The 13131-nt window shown below is 49.7% G+C and overlaps 1 protein-coding gene across 1 annotated transcript in view; it reads left to right on the top strand.

Moving 5' to 3' along the window:
* The window catches only part of RSPH14 (radial spoke head 14 homolog), a 168696-nt gene that overhangs the window by 140889 nt on the left and 14676 nt on the right, over nt 1–13131 (top strand). Inside the window, exons 5-6 of the mRNA XM_043989497.1 lie at nt 11418–11643; nt 12595–12731. Coding sequence (XP_043845432.1) covers nt 11418–11643; nt 12595–12731 — 363 coding nt within the window. The remainder of the gene's footprint in view (nt 1–11417; nt 11644–12594; nt 12732–13131) is intronic.

Below are 13131 nucleotides of genomic sequence, written 5' to 3' on the forward strand. Positions count from 1 at the left end.
GCTGCTCCTTTGATGCAGTGCTCTACTTCTGTGACTTCTTCATGAAGCCTTTCCTAATATGCCCGAAGGTGCTAGTGCCTCCACCCCAAATGACCTTTATGGAATTCTATGTGTGTATGTGATCTCTTCTGATAGAGTGTAAGTCCCTTGAGGGCAGGGCCTGTTTTATTCTTTATGTCTCAAGTGTCTGACATGTACTTGCCACTTACTAAATGCTTATTGACTGATAATGATGGGGAGAATAATCCAAAAGGGTGATCGTGAAGGCCTAGATTAAGGTGAGCATTGTGGGAGGGAGAGATGCTAGAGATGCTATGGAGGGGGAAATGACTGGACTTTTGATAACCACCTGTCTGGATGTGAGGGGTAATGGGGAGGGAAGAAGACTCAAAGACCGCCCCAGAATTTGGAATGTGGACACCCAAGTAAATGGTGGCATGGTTGGCAAATTCAGAAAGATAAGTTGGATGGAGGGAAGGATGATAAGCTTGGGTGTTGGTGGGATATCCGGGGGAGATGTCTGCTTCCCAACTGGAAATGTGGCACTGAGAAGAGGGGGCTGGACTGGACTGGAAGGCTAAATCTGGATATCCCTGCAGACAGGGGATGTGGAGCCATGGGAACATATGAGATCACTGAGGGAGGCAACAGGGAGAGTGGCAGGAAGAGGCCTGAGGGACCTGAAGCCTACCTATGTGAGACAGTTGGCAAGAGAGTGAAGAGAAGCCACTCAATTGGTAGAGGTGGGTTTGAATTTGATTAGAACACCTGCTTCACTTTACTCCATGAGCTCCTATCTATGTGCTCCTGGCTGGAGCTGACTTTTACAGGCTGTGGTTGCCACTTGGTGTGGGCTTCTGGGAAGATGTGGCTAGACAGAAGTTTGTGTTCGAGAGAACTGGGGCTTTCCACAGAATCTCAGAGTTTTTTGGCTGGAGGGGACTTTGGGGCTTAGTCCAACCCATGTCTGAGCAAGAATTCTCATTCATTATAATGTCCTCGGTAAGTGGTCCTCCATCCTCACCTCTCGAACCCAACCATTGCACTCGGGATTGCTCTGCTTCTTAGGTCAGGCAACATACCTTAATTACTTACCACATGGGCAGCTCGGTGGTGCAGTGGATAGAGCACCGGCCTGGAGTCAGGAGGACCTGAGTTCAAATCTGGCCTCAGACACTTAACACTTACCAGCTGTGTGACCCTGGGCAAGTCACTTAACTCCAATTGCCTCACTAAAACAAAACAAAACAAAACAAAGTACTTACCACGTGCCAGACATTGCTCTGAGTTGCCTTGACACAAATACAAGAAGAAAGACAGTTCCTGGCCTTGGGGGGGCTTATACTCTAACAGGAAAAGGTACACAAAAGGGAACTGAAAACCTGGGGAGGGAGGTGAACAGCATGGTACCGAGGAAGTCCAGGGAATCCGAAGCAGGAGGAGGAATGAAGGTTGGTCCATCTGTTCCCCTTCCCAAAATAGAGGCTTTGGGGAGAACTCTTCATGGAGAAGAGGTCACAGCGGAGGGATGTTCCAGATGAGGAGGGCCTAGGTGTTGAAGCACGGTGGCAAAGTTGGAGGGGAATAAAAGTTGGCCCACCTGGACCCCTCCCCAAAACTGCAGTTCCATGGGAGAAAGGGACATAGCATGGGGGAGGAGGCCCCAGGCACTGAGGGAGAGACCATAGCTGAGGAATCGAGGGGGGTAAAGGTTGGCTGCTTGGAGCTCTTGTCTTACCCTTGGGCCAGACTGATCCTCCTTCTTTTGATGGCTACCCTTCCAATACAGGACAGCATTTGAAAACAGCCCTCACATCCCCCTTTTAGTTTTCTCCCAAGACTATTTTTTTAACATTTTTTTTTTTTTTGCGGGGCAATGAGGGTTAAGTGACTTGCCCAGGGTCACACAGCTAGTAAGTGTCAAGTGTCTGAGGCCAGATTTGAACTCAGGTCCTGCTGAATCCAGGGCCAGTGCTCTATCCACTGTGCCACCTAGCTGCCCCCTCCCCCAAGACTCTTGACACTTGGAGTTATCTCTCTCTGATGCTTCTCCAGTTCAGCCATGTCCTTACTAAACTGTGGTACCCAGCACTGAAGCCAGTACCCCGGGTCTGAGTGGCCCGCAAGTTCAACATGCATTCGTAGTGTGAGCTGACATTCCAAAAAGCCATGCCAATTACTTGAATGCAGGCTGCATGAATGGGGTGGGGTGTTTGAGTGTCCAAAGTGAAGAAGGCAATCAGTTTTCTCCTCCAGGCAGACTACATCCGGGAAATGTGGCTTCTCTAATTTAGCATCTTGAGCATCATGTCCATTTCTAGGTGGGACATTGAGAAGCTAGGGGTGTCCAGAGGAGGAAAGAGCAGATGAGGATGAGCTGGTTAGCCAGGAGAGGATGCGATCACAGTCATTTTCTACCAGAGAGACTGTCAGATAGGGAGAAGAACAGGCTTGTTCTGTTTGACAACATAGGATACAACTAGAAGGCATGTGGGGAAGGTATAGGGAGACACACTTGGACAAACTCCCTAACAAAAGAGCTGAGTGGGTGGGTGACCAGTTCCTCGAAGAAGGATGCCCTCTGGGGTGCTGGTATAGATGATCAGGGGATTTATAGTTGGAAGAGATCTTTGAGATGCCTAGTCTAGTTCTAGTAGTCTAGGTGAGGAAACTGAGGTCTGAGGTGGAAAGTGACTGGGCTAAGGTCACTCAGTCAACAGCAGAGAGGGGATTTCAAGCTCAGTTTTCTGATTCGCCATCCAGTTCTTTGCCACAATTCCATCCTTTCTGCCTTCCAGTTCTGGCCTTTGAGATGACAGTCATCTCACTGACAGAAGCAGAGTAGGCTCCTGAAGCTCAGAAGGAACACTGAGGACCACCAAAGGGGTTTTAAACTCTATATTGGGTAAGGAAGACAGCCCAGAAGAAATGGACTGCTGCTGGGAGGGGAAGGGAGGATGCTAGCCTGTGAGGGAGAAAAGGCAGAGCGCAGGAACTCAGATCTTGGTGGGGTTTTTCTTCCGAGAGAGTAATCTTTCATTTGGAAAACACAGAACAGCTGCGATCTGGGCTGAGAAGGGTGAGAAGGAGAGAGGACCTTTATGTTTGGGGGCTGGATTTGGGGGTGCTGAAGAGCTGGTGGGTGTGGAGGATGCCACTAGTGGAGTTTGAGAGGTCATGGCCAGTGGGAGAGGGGCCGGGGAATCAAACAGACAGGCATATTTAAAGAAGGACAGGAATCTAGGCTCCTAGTAAAATCTTAGTGTGTTTGTTATTTTTTTAAATTATAAAAGTATTTTATTATTTTCCAGTTACATGTAGAGATAGTTTTCAACATTTTTTGAATAAAAGTATTTTATTATTTTCCAGTTACATGTAGAGATAGTTTTCAACATTTGCTTTTATAAGATTTCCAATTTCAAATTTTTCTCCCTCCCTCCCTCCCCTCCCCTAGACAGCAGGTAATCTGATATAGGTTATATATATATATATATATATATATATATATATATATATATATATATATATATATATATGTGTGTGTGTGTGTGTGTGTGTGTGTGTGTGTGTGTGTGTATAAAAGCATATTTCTGCATTAGTCATGTTATAAGAGAAGAATCAGAGCAAAAAGGAAAAACCTCAAAAAAAGATAAATAACAGCACCAAAACCCAAAGAAATAGTATGGTTCAATCAGCATCCATATTCCACAGTTCTTTTTTTTCTTTTCTGGATTTGGAGAGCCTTTTCCATCATGAGTCCTTTGGAACTTTCTTGTACCATTGTATTGGTGAGAAGAATCTAGTCTATCACAGTTGATCAACACATAATGTTGATGATACTGTGTATAATGTTCTTCTCATTCTGCTCATCTCACTCATCATCAGTTCATGCAAGTCCTTCTAGGTTTCTCTGAACTCCTCCTGCTCATCGTTTCTCACAGCACAATAGAATTCCATCACATTTATATACCACAACTTGTTCAGCCATTTCCCAATTGATGGACAGCCCCATAATTTCCAATTCCTTGCCACCACAGCGGCTATAAATATTTTTGTACATATGGTTCCTTTTCTCTTTTTAATGATCTCTTTGGGAAAAAGACCCAAAAGTGGTATTGGTGGGTCAAAGGGTATGCACAGCTTTATAGCCCTTTGGGCAAAGTTCCAAACTGCTCTCCAGAATGGTTGGATCAGTTCACAGCTCCACCAACAATGCATTAGTGTTCCAATTTTTCCAAGTGTGTTTCTTATTAAAGGAATGGTTAGTAACACCCAACAAAAGAAGTGGCGACCATGGAGTGCCTATGTGGCTTGAGTAAAAACTGTGCAATGGGGGATGATCGGGGAAGATCAATGTCCCTTATGCTATTCTAGGCAATAGCACAAGTGGGGAAGCTCCTTAAGGGTAGCGCTTGTCTTTGGCTTCTTTCTGTATTCTCAGTGTATTGACAGGCCATGTCTTGAAGAGTGGTTGCTATTGATTTGATGTCAGCTTGGAAAGAGGGTGTCAGGGAAGCACCCAAGGCATGCTTTGTTAGCTCAGGCCTTGTTAGTACTTTTATTAATGAATCAGATGAAGGGACGGCTGGTATGTCCATCAGATTTTCATGTGACACAAAGCTAAGAAAGAGAGCCAGGGGTGTGTTGGAACCAGCACATATTGGGGTCTGATGACAGCCAGTTGTTAAATTTAACAGTGTGCATGCTTACACCTTGGGGATTGGTGACACTACAAATCCTGGCTTGTTTTGTTGTTTTATTGGCTGTCTAATCCAAAGAAAGTGATGGAGAAGATGTAGTAATGCAGATTTAACTTGAAATTGTGTGATGCATACATTGTTTTCTTTTCAGAGAGCTAGTTCAACACTTACTAGCAGCATGCCCTTGATAGAGCTAAAATATTGGATGATGGAACCAGGATCCTGGATGATCTTATCTAGCTAAAGCATTAGGCTAAATCTACTAGGATGATTTTAATTGGGAGAAATTAATTGGGAGAAAATCTTTGTTATTGTTCAGCATTTCAGTCATATCTGAGTCGCATTTGGTCTTTTCTTGGCAAAGATACTGGAGTTGTTTGCCATTTCCTCGTCCAGCTCATCTTACAGATAAAGAAATGGAGGCAGGGGGCAGCTAGATGGTGCAGTGGATAGAGCACCGGCCCTGGAGTCAGGAGGACCTGAGTTCAAATCTGGCCTCAGACACTTAACACTTACTAGCTGTGTGACCCTGGGCAAGTCACTTAACCCCAATTGCCTCACTAAAAAAAAAGAAATGGGGGCAGCTAGGTGGCGCAGTGGATAGAGCACCGGCCCTGGAGTCAGGAGTACCTGAGTTCAAATCCAGCCTCAGACACTTGACACTTACTAGTTGTGTGACCCTGGGCAAGTCACTTAACCCCAATTGCCTCACTAAAAAAACACCAAAAAACAAAACAAAAAACCAAACCAAACAAACAAACAAACAAAAAAGAAATGGAGGCAAATAGGGTTAAGTGACTTGCCCAGGGTCACACAGCTAGTAAGTGTTAAGTGTCTGAAGCCAGAATTCAACTTAAGTCTTCTGACTCCAGGCCTAGTGCTGTAGCCACTGCGTGGTCTAGCTGCCCTTTAAATGTAAAATCTTACCTTTGGGTTAAAATATCATTTTCAAGTACAAGACAGAAGAGATGGGAAGAGGGTGTGAGGGGTTGCTACAATGGTTGACAATGCATGTCTGGGGGAAACTGTCCCTGGGGGAAGGCTTTTCACTCCTGTATCGATGGTTTCAGTGTTTCTTGCTGGTGCCTTTTGTCCCAGCCCCCATGGTCTTGGCGTGATGGGATCCTCAATCTGAAGAGGGAAGGGCGCTCAGGGGTCATCTTTTCTAACATATGCATTTTACAGATGAGGGAACTGAGGCCCAGAGAGGCGAAGAAGCTATTGAGCCCAGGTCCTCTGACTCCAGAGCCAGGGCTCTTTCCACTGAGCCGCCATCTTGCTTCTTCCGCGGTCTCCAGGCTGACTCTGACACTTTCTTAGTGACCCTGGGCTCATTCCTTAACGTCTCCAAGCCTCATTTTCTTCCTCTGTCAGATAGGGGTGATCACCCTTACACTTTCTGCCTCCCTGGATTACTGTTGGGAAAGCATTTTGCAGACCTCTATGGCAGTGCTATAGAAAGAGGGGATAAGTGCCTGGCATAGAGCAGGCACTTCATGAATGCTTGTTGATTGACCTTTCATGGAGCTTGAAAGAGATACAGGGGGGCAGCTAGGTGGCGCAGTGGATAGAGCACCGGCCCTGGAGTCAGGAGTACCTGAGTTCAAATCCGGCCTCAGACACTTAACACTTACTAGCTGTGTGACCCTGGGCAAGTCACTTAACCCCAATGGCCTCACTTAAAAAAAAGAAAAAAAAAGAGATACAGGGATGGACCCCTGCCTTGGGGCTAGCCCAGGCTCTAGAAGGTTACATGACTTCAGCTCAGTGAGCATTTATGAAGTGCCTCCTGTATTCCAGGCCCATTTGTAGGTGTTGGGGATACATAAACATAAAAATACTTTTTGTTGTCAAATTGGCTACATTCTGCTGGGCCTTCCTTATACCTCTAAGGATCCTTCCTTGGGTGTGACCCTGAGCAAATAATTTTGTATTTCTGAGGGTTATTGTCCTCATCAATCAAATGAGGTTACCAATACTTATGCTCTCTATCAACTCCTACATTTTGGTGGCCCTGTGTGGCCCATGAAGGCAGGGGTCAGAACTCTTGTCGGGAGCATGACCAGAGCTGTGGGTGGGGACGACTTTTGCAGCATAGAGGATGAAATATACAGGTCTGGCCTGATGGCCCATGGGGCCTCTGCTAACGCAGAGAGTCTGTGCTTCTGGTTGGAGCCTGCAGGAGCGAGAGGCAGGAATTAGAGGACATTGTAGGAGCTTGGCTATGAGAGTCTGAAGTGGAGCAGCAGGAGCAGAGAGGAGGATCAGAGGAGGAATCAGCTGGCTGGAGGTGGGGAGATCGAGCCTCTGGAGAAATGGAACCTGGAAGTCTGACAGCTGCCCGTGGTAGGGGAGGAAACATTTCCCGGAAGCTTGGAATCAGTAATTACTCCTCAGGGTAAAAAAGAACTCTGACCCCCTGGGGAGAGGATGGAGCCAGAGCTCCCCAAGATGCTAAGCAAAGGTGGCTAGGAGGAGAAGGGGGAGGAGAAGGGGGAGGAGGAGGAGGAGGAAGAGGAGCAGGAGGAGGATGATGGCATCGCTACCCATCGCAGCTCCATGCTTGGCCCCATGCTAAGGCAAGAACACCAATCCAGGCCTTGCGTGCAGGGGGCTAACAGTCTAATGGGGGCAGCCAGCGTGCAGAGAAATGGGCCCATACCAGATAGATGCAGTGCAGGAGGAAGGTCCCTTTGGGGGAAAGGCTTCGGCAGAAGGTGGTGTGTGAGCCAGAGAAGTTAAAGAAGGGCTGGAGGTGAGGAGCCCCAACATCGTAGGCTTGAAGGCGACCAGTGAGGAGGCCCAGAGGTGGGGGACGATGCAGCCTTTGTGAGGCACGGCCAATAGTTGGACTGGTAGCTCCCCGAGGGCAGGCTTGATGCCTTCTCCATACATCCCGTCTCCTCCGACACTGGCACAGCGTTGTCCACATGGAAGGTTCTTGGTGAATACTGGTTGTCGTTGAGCTCAGTTTTGGCCTTGTGGAATTTGAGGTACTGGTGAAATCCATCAGGCAATGGGGGATTAGGGATGGGAGCTCAGGATTGAGGTGAGGGCTGGAAAAGGAGATTGGGGTGCCATGTACCTAGAACTGGGGATAGAAGTCTGGAGAGGTGACATCACGGACGTGGAGCTGCCTCAGAGAGTGGGCATGGGCTCCTAGGAAGGGCTTTGCTGGGGCCCCCCAAGAGTTCCCTCTGGGCTGGCAGTGGTGGCTTCTCTCACTCCTTGCTTTGGGTCTATTCCGCCCCTCTTTTGCACATGGAGTCGCAGATCTGGGTTAGTTATAAATAGCCAGGCCTGCGTGTCTCCTTTTAGCACATGAAGGATCCAACTGAACAGGGAGGCAGGCGCAGAAAGCTTGTGCTGTATTTTCATATTTGGGTTTTTGCATCTCTCTGTGTCTCTGGTTCTCTTTCTCTCTGTCTCCTCTCTCCTCTGCACTCCTGCTCTCTAAAAGTGCTCACACACACACACACACACACACACATATGTACACACTGCATATGTGTGTGTGCCCTTCTGCTGAGGTGTAGTAAAGGATGGTGGGAAGTGTGTGTGTGTGTGGGAGATTGGGAGGCAAAACTAAGAACAAAACTTCTGAGCAGGGCCAGAGCTCAGGCTGCCTCTGGGCAGCTTTGGGGTTTCCCGGGCAGTACCCAGAGGGCAATACTGATGTACTGATGACCCAGGGGGCTCAGTGTAATGGGAAGAGCCCTGAATGTGCAACCTGAGTCTCAGATCTTCTGCTTCTTAACTGAGGGACCTCTTTGAGCCTCCAGCAACTCTAAGGATGCTCTACTATGAAACATTTGCTGGGGCAGCAGCAAGGTGGCACCATAGTGCACAGAGCATGGGATCTGGAGTCAGGAAGACCGGAGTTCAAATCCTGCCTCTGACACTTACTATCTGTGTGACCCTGGGTAAGACACTTCTTTCTGCCTCAGTTTTTTCTTCTGTAAAATGGAGATCATCATAGCACTTACCTCACAGAGTTGTTGAGGACCAAATGAGATAACCCATGTAAAGTCCTTTCTAAATAGGGACTAAGCTAATTAGCTGGGACTATCTGGGTGGCCTTGAGCAAGTCATCTAATGCCTCAGTGCCTCAGCTTCCCTCTGTGGATTAGCTAAAAGGACTGAGAATCTCTAGTCTGGAAGAGAGACACCCTAGGTGGAGGGTAACATCGCTGTTTCCCAACACTGGATGAGCTGCTACATACCTGGCTTGTGCCGGCCCTCACCCCAAGTGCTTGATTTCAAGGGTAGAGGCATATTGCTTTAGGGCTGAATGACCATTTGGGAGAGGGAGTTTATCAGCGTTTGTTGACTGACTGACTAGAGGGAGTCCTTGTTCATGTGTATTGTTGCATTTCATCGTCCAACTCTCCATAACCCCATTTGGGGTTTTCTAGGCAAAGATACTGGAGCAGTTTGCCATTTCCTTCTCCAGCTCATCTTACAGATGAAGAAACTTAGGCCAATAGGGTGAAGTGACTTTCCCAAGGTCACACAGCTAGCTAGGAGGTGTCTGAGGCTAGATTTGAACTCAGGAAGATGAATCCAGTCCAGGCACTCTGTGCACTAGGGTGCCCCGCAGCTGCCTGCCAACTCATGTTCACGTATGTTGTTCCTCTATGGCTTGGATCCCATAGTCTCAGAGGCCCCTTCTGGCTGAGATTCTGTATCAGCCTTCATTGCTACGTGGTCTCTAAGGTCTCAGCCTCTGTGAGCCTAGAATTCTTTCCTTCTTCCTTCCTTTCCATTCTCTCATGCCCTTTTGGGACCTTCCCATCATCCTTAGCAGAAACTCCGAGTTCAAATCCTGGCTCTGCCACTTGCTCCAGGCTTGGGGGTGGGGGAAGGTGTGAATGGCTTCCCTTCTCATCTGTGATTCTGGATGAGCCGAACTGTCCCTTGCAGTTGGAGATGCTCTGGTGGAGGAGATGGCCCAAGGATCCTCAGACATTTAGGACTGGGCTTCCCTCCTTTAGCCTGCAGACATTCCCATAAAGTCTAGCCTCCTCTGAAGCCCAGGGCGGGCCAGCAGCCCGTTAGCCTCTGAAGGAGGGGGATGCACAGCCCAGCTAGCTCTGCCCCCTCACCCCCTCCCTCGCCTGCCTTTTGAAGTCCCCAGGGGGCTCCGAGGAAGGCTCTGGTAGCCTTCTAAAGGCCATACTCCTCCAGGCTAACGGAGGTGTGGTAAATCAATTACTGCTAATTGGCGCCCAGAGACCTTTAGGCTAATGAACCTGCCCCTTTGTCCCTTTGGAGTAAATGACAGAGGTTGGCTGGGGAGCAGGGCAGACATCTCTGCTTGCAGCCACCTTTGAGAGCAGCGGGTAGGTGCCTCATCTCTGGGGACCCCTTGGGGTGGAGGGCTCTCAGCGGGTGGGTGTGCTTGGCTTGGCATCACTGGACTTCTGGCTTGTCTTGGAAGTAAGTGGGCAAGACAACCTTTGGCCTGCCATCCTTGGTCCCTCCCCACAATTCGTAGTGACTTGCATGGTCTCCGATTTCCTTGGGGGGCACCACCTCCTTCTGTGAAGGCCTTCCAATAGCACCCCCACTTCACCCCCACCTTGTGACTTGGTAGATGGTCTTGGGGAGTGCTGGGCCTTGGGACGCACCCCTCTCCACCTCCCTCATGGAAGCGCCTATGTAGCTGGGGAGGCAGGCCTTGACACCAGAGACTTCGATCCATCCTGGGCTCAGGCTGTGCCCTCAGCCTGTTTGCCTCTTCTGGCCTCCTCGACAGAATCCAGGTTGGGGTGATCACCCTAATGAGCCTCTGGGGAGCTTTTGGATTGACAGGCATTTCTTTCTACAGACAGTGACAGGCCTCCAGAAAGATGGTGCCCCAAGGAATGGGCTGAGTCAGGTGGGAGAGGTTGGGCAGCAGCCGAGGAGCAATTCTGCCCATTGCCCTTCCTTTTCCCCTTCGCTCCTTGGACCATAGAGTACTGAAGACCCATTGCAAATTCTGGTTCTATCACTTACTAGCTGTGTGACCCTGGGCAAGTCACTTAACCTCTCTGGGCCTCTGTTTGCTCCTCTCTAGAAAGAGGTTGTTGTTAATGTCCAGTTATTTGAGATGTGTCCAACTCTCCGTGATCCCAGTTGGAATTTTTTTCCGGGGCAATGAGGGTTAAGTGACTTGCCCAGGGTCACATAGCTAGGAAGCGTCAAGTGTCTGAGTTCGGATTTGAACTCAGAGTTCTGAATTCAGGGCTGGTGTCTTATCCACTGCGCCACCTAGCTGCCCTTCTTTTTGTAATTTTCTTGGCAGAGATACTGGGGTGGTTTTCCATTTCCTTCTCCAGCTCATTTTACTGCTGAGGAAACTGAGGTCAACAGGATGAAGTGACTTGCCCAGGGTCACACAGCTAGTAAGTGTCTGAGGCTGGATTTGAACTCAGGTCTTCCTGACTTCAGTGTCCTATCCACTTGAGCAGTCATCCTGTGAAAAAGAGGGGGTTGTGGGGCAGCTAGGTGGCACAGTGGATAGAGCGCCGACCCTGGAGTCAGGAGTACCTGAGTTCAAATCCGGCCTCAGACACTTAACACTTACTAGCTGTGTGACCCTGGGCAAGTCACTTAACCCCAATTGCCTCACTAAAAAAAAAAAAAAGAAAAAAAAGAGGGGGTTGCACCAGATATCCTCAGAGATGCCTTCTTTTGACTAACTCTAGGACCTGTACTCCCTTCCTCCCCCAGGGGCTGACGCGATCATTGGAAGTGGACTGATCCCCTTTCTGGTGGACAAGGTGAAAAATGAACATGAGGAAATCCAGGGGATCATCTTGGACACTTTGTACTTCTGCCTGCAGTGGGATGCCTCGCAGGCCTTGCAGAGCAATGCTGTGCCCATCTTGCGGGAAAAGCTCAGTAGTGTCAATGAGAAGATCCGCAGCAAAGCAGCCCACACCCTGATGGCCATCTGGTGAGAGGCTGCCCCATGTGGGGCGGCCCAGGAGGAGAAATGGAAGCCTCTAGGCCAGGCGCACGCGGGGTGGGGGTAGGCCTCAGTGGCCACATCCGTAAAATGAGATGAGTTGCTCCCTAAGATAACTCAGGGAGGCCGCAGCGGCTTTGGAGTCACAGGGTCTGGGTTCAAGTCTTGTTGGTCATCCTAGACAGCTCCCCTTATGTCCTGGCATTCCACTTTGTCCCTCTGTTAAATAACAGGGCTATTTAATGACCTTTGTTCGGCCTTGCTAAGTACAGAAAGGCTCGCCCTATCTCTCTGGCCTCTGCCCTTCTGCCTCCCCCCCACCCCCTTTGCTCCCCACTGTGCCCTTCTTATAATGGCTCCATGAAACAGGTAGGAGAAGTGTAATTATTCCCATTTTGCAAATGAGGGAATGGAGTCTCAGAGGAGGAAATGAATTTGCCCATGGTCACTTAGCTAGGAACTCTCAGAGCCTGGACTAGAGCTCTGGTGTTCTCCCTCCTAGGTCAGCATTCCCCCTCCTTGCCCTCCCCCACTTCTAAGGCAAAAGGGCCTGGACTGTTCCTCATGAGCCCTCCCCCTTCCCCCTTCTGGGGCTTAAAGCAGGTGGCTGGTCAGAGACCTGTATTAGACCCCCCCCCCACTGCTTCCTAACAGTCGCCATTGTTCCTGACATGTTTGGAGCACATCACGCGTGCTTGTCTGATGGCCAGTGTAACCTCTCCGTGCCTCAGTTTCTTCATCTGGAAAATGGGGGTGATCACAGCCCTGACCTCCCAGGGTTCTGGTGAGGATTGAGTGAGGTGCCCGTTAAAGGGCTTGAGTGCGCTCGCCTTTACGGTTGTTGTGGCTGCCCTGAAAGACCCTTGTGTTCTGAGGTCCCCGAGGTGCAGCCTGTTCCCCTCTGGCTGGCCTGGGGCCCTGACACTCTCTCTCCTCCAGCATGCCGCTGGAGGGGAAGAACAAAGTGTGGGAGAATGATGTCATTTCCCTCCTGGTGATGCTCCTGGATGACCCGGATATAGACGTGAAGGCCAACGCAGCAGGAGCACTGATGTTTGCCGCGGTGACGACTGCAGGTGAGGGGCCCAAGGCCAGGGGGAGACGGAGGGGAAAGCAGCGACCAGGGGTCAGAGATTTCCAGTGGGTCCGAGGTTCCAGCTGCAGGGACCATAGGAAGGGGCCCAAGGCCAGGGGGAGATGGAGGGGAAAGCAGCGACCAGGGGTTGGAGATTTCCAGTGGGTCCGAGGTTCCAGCTGCAGGGACCATAGGAAGGGGCCCAAGGCCAGGGGGAGATGGAGGGGAAAGCAGCGACCAGGGGTTGGAGATTTCCAGTGGGTCCAAGGTTCCAGCTGCAGGGACTATAGGAAGGGGCCCAAGGCCAGGGGGAGATGGAGGGGAAAGCAGCGACCAGGGGTTGGAGATTTCCAGTGGGTCCGAGGTTCCAGATGCAGGTTGGAGAGGTGACTGAGTACAGA

This window comes from Dromiciops gliroides, chromosome 1, assembly GCF_019393635.1.
Source record: "Dromiciops gliroides isolate mDroGli1 chromosome 1, mDroGli1.pri, whole genome shotgun sequence".
Taxonomy (NCBI): domain Eukaryota; kingdom Metazoa; phylum Chordata; class Mammalia; order Microbiotheria; family Microbiotheriidae; genus Dromiciops; species Dromiciops gliroides.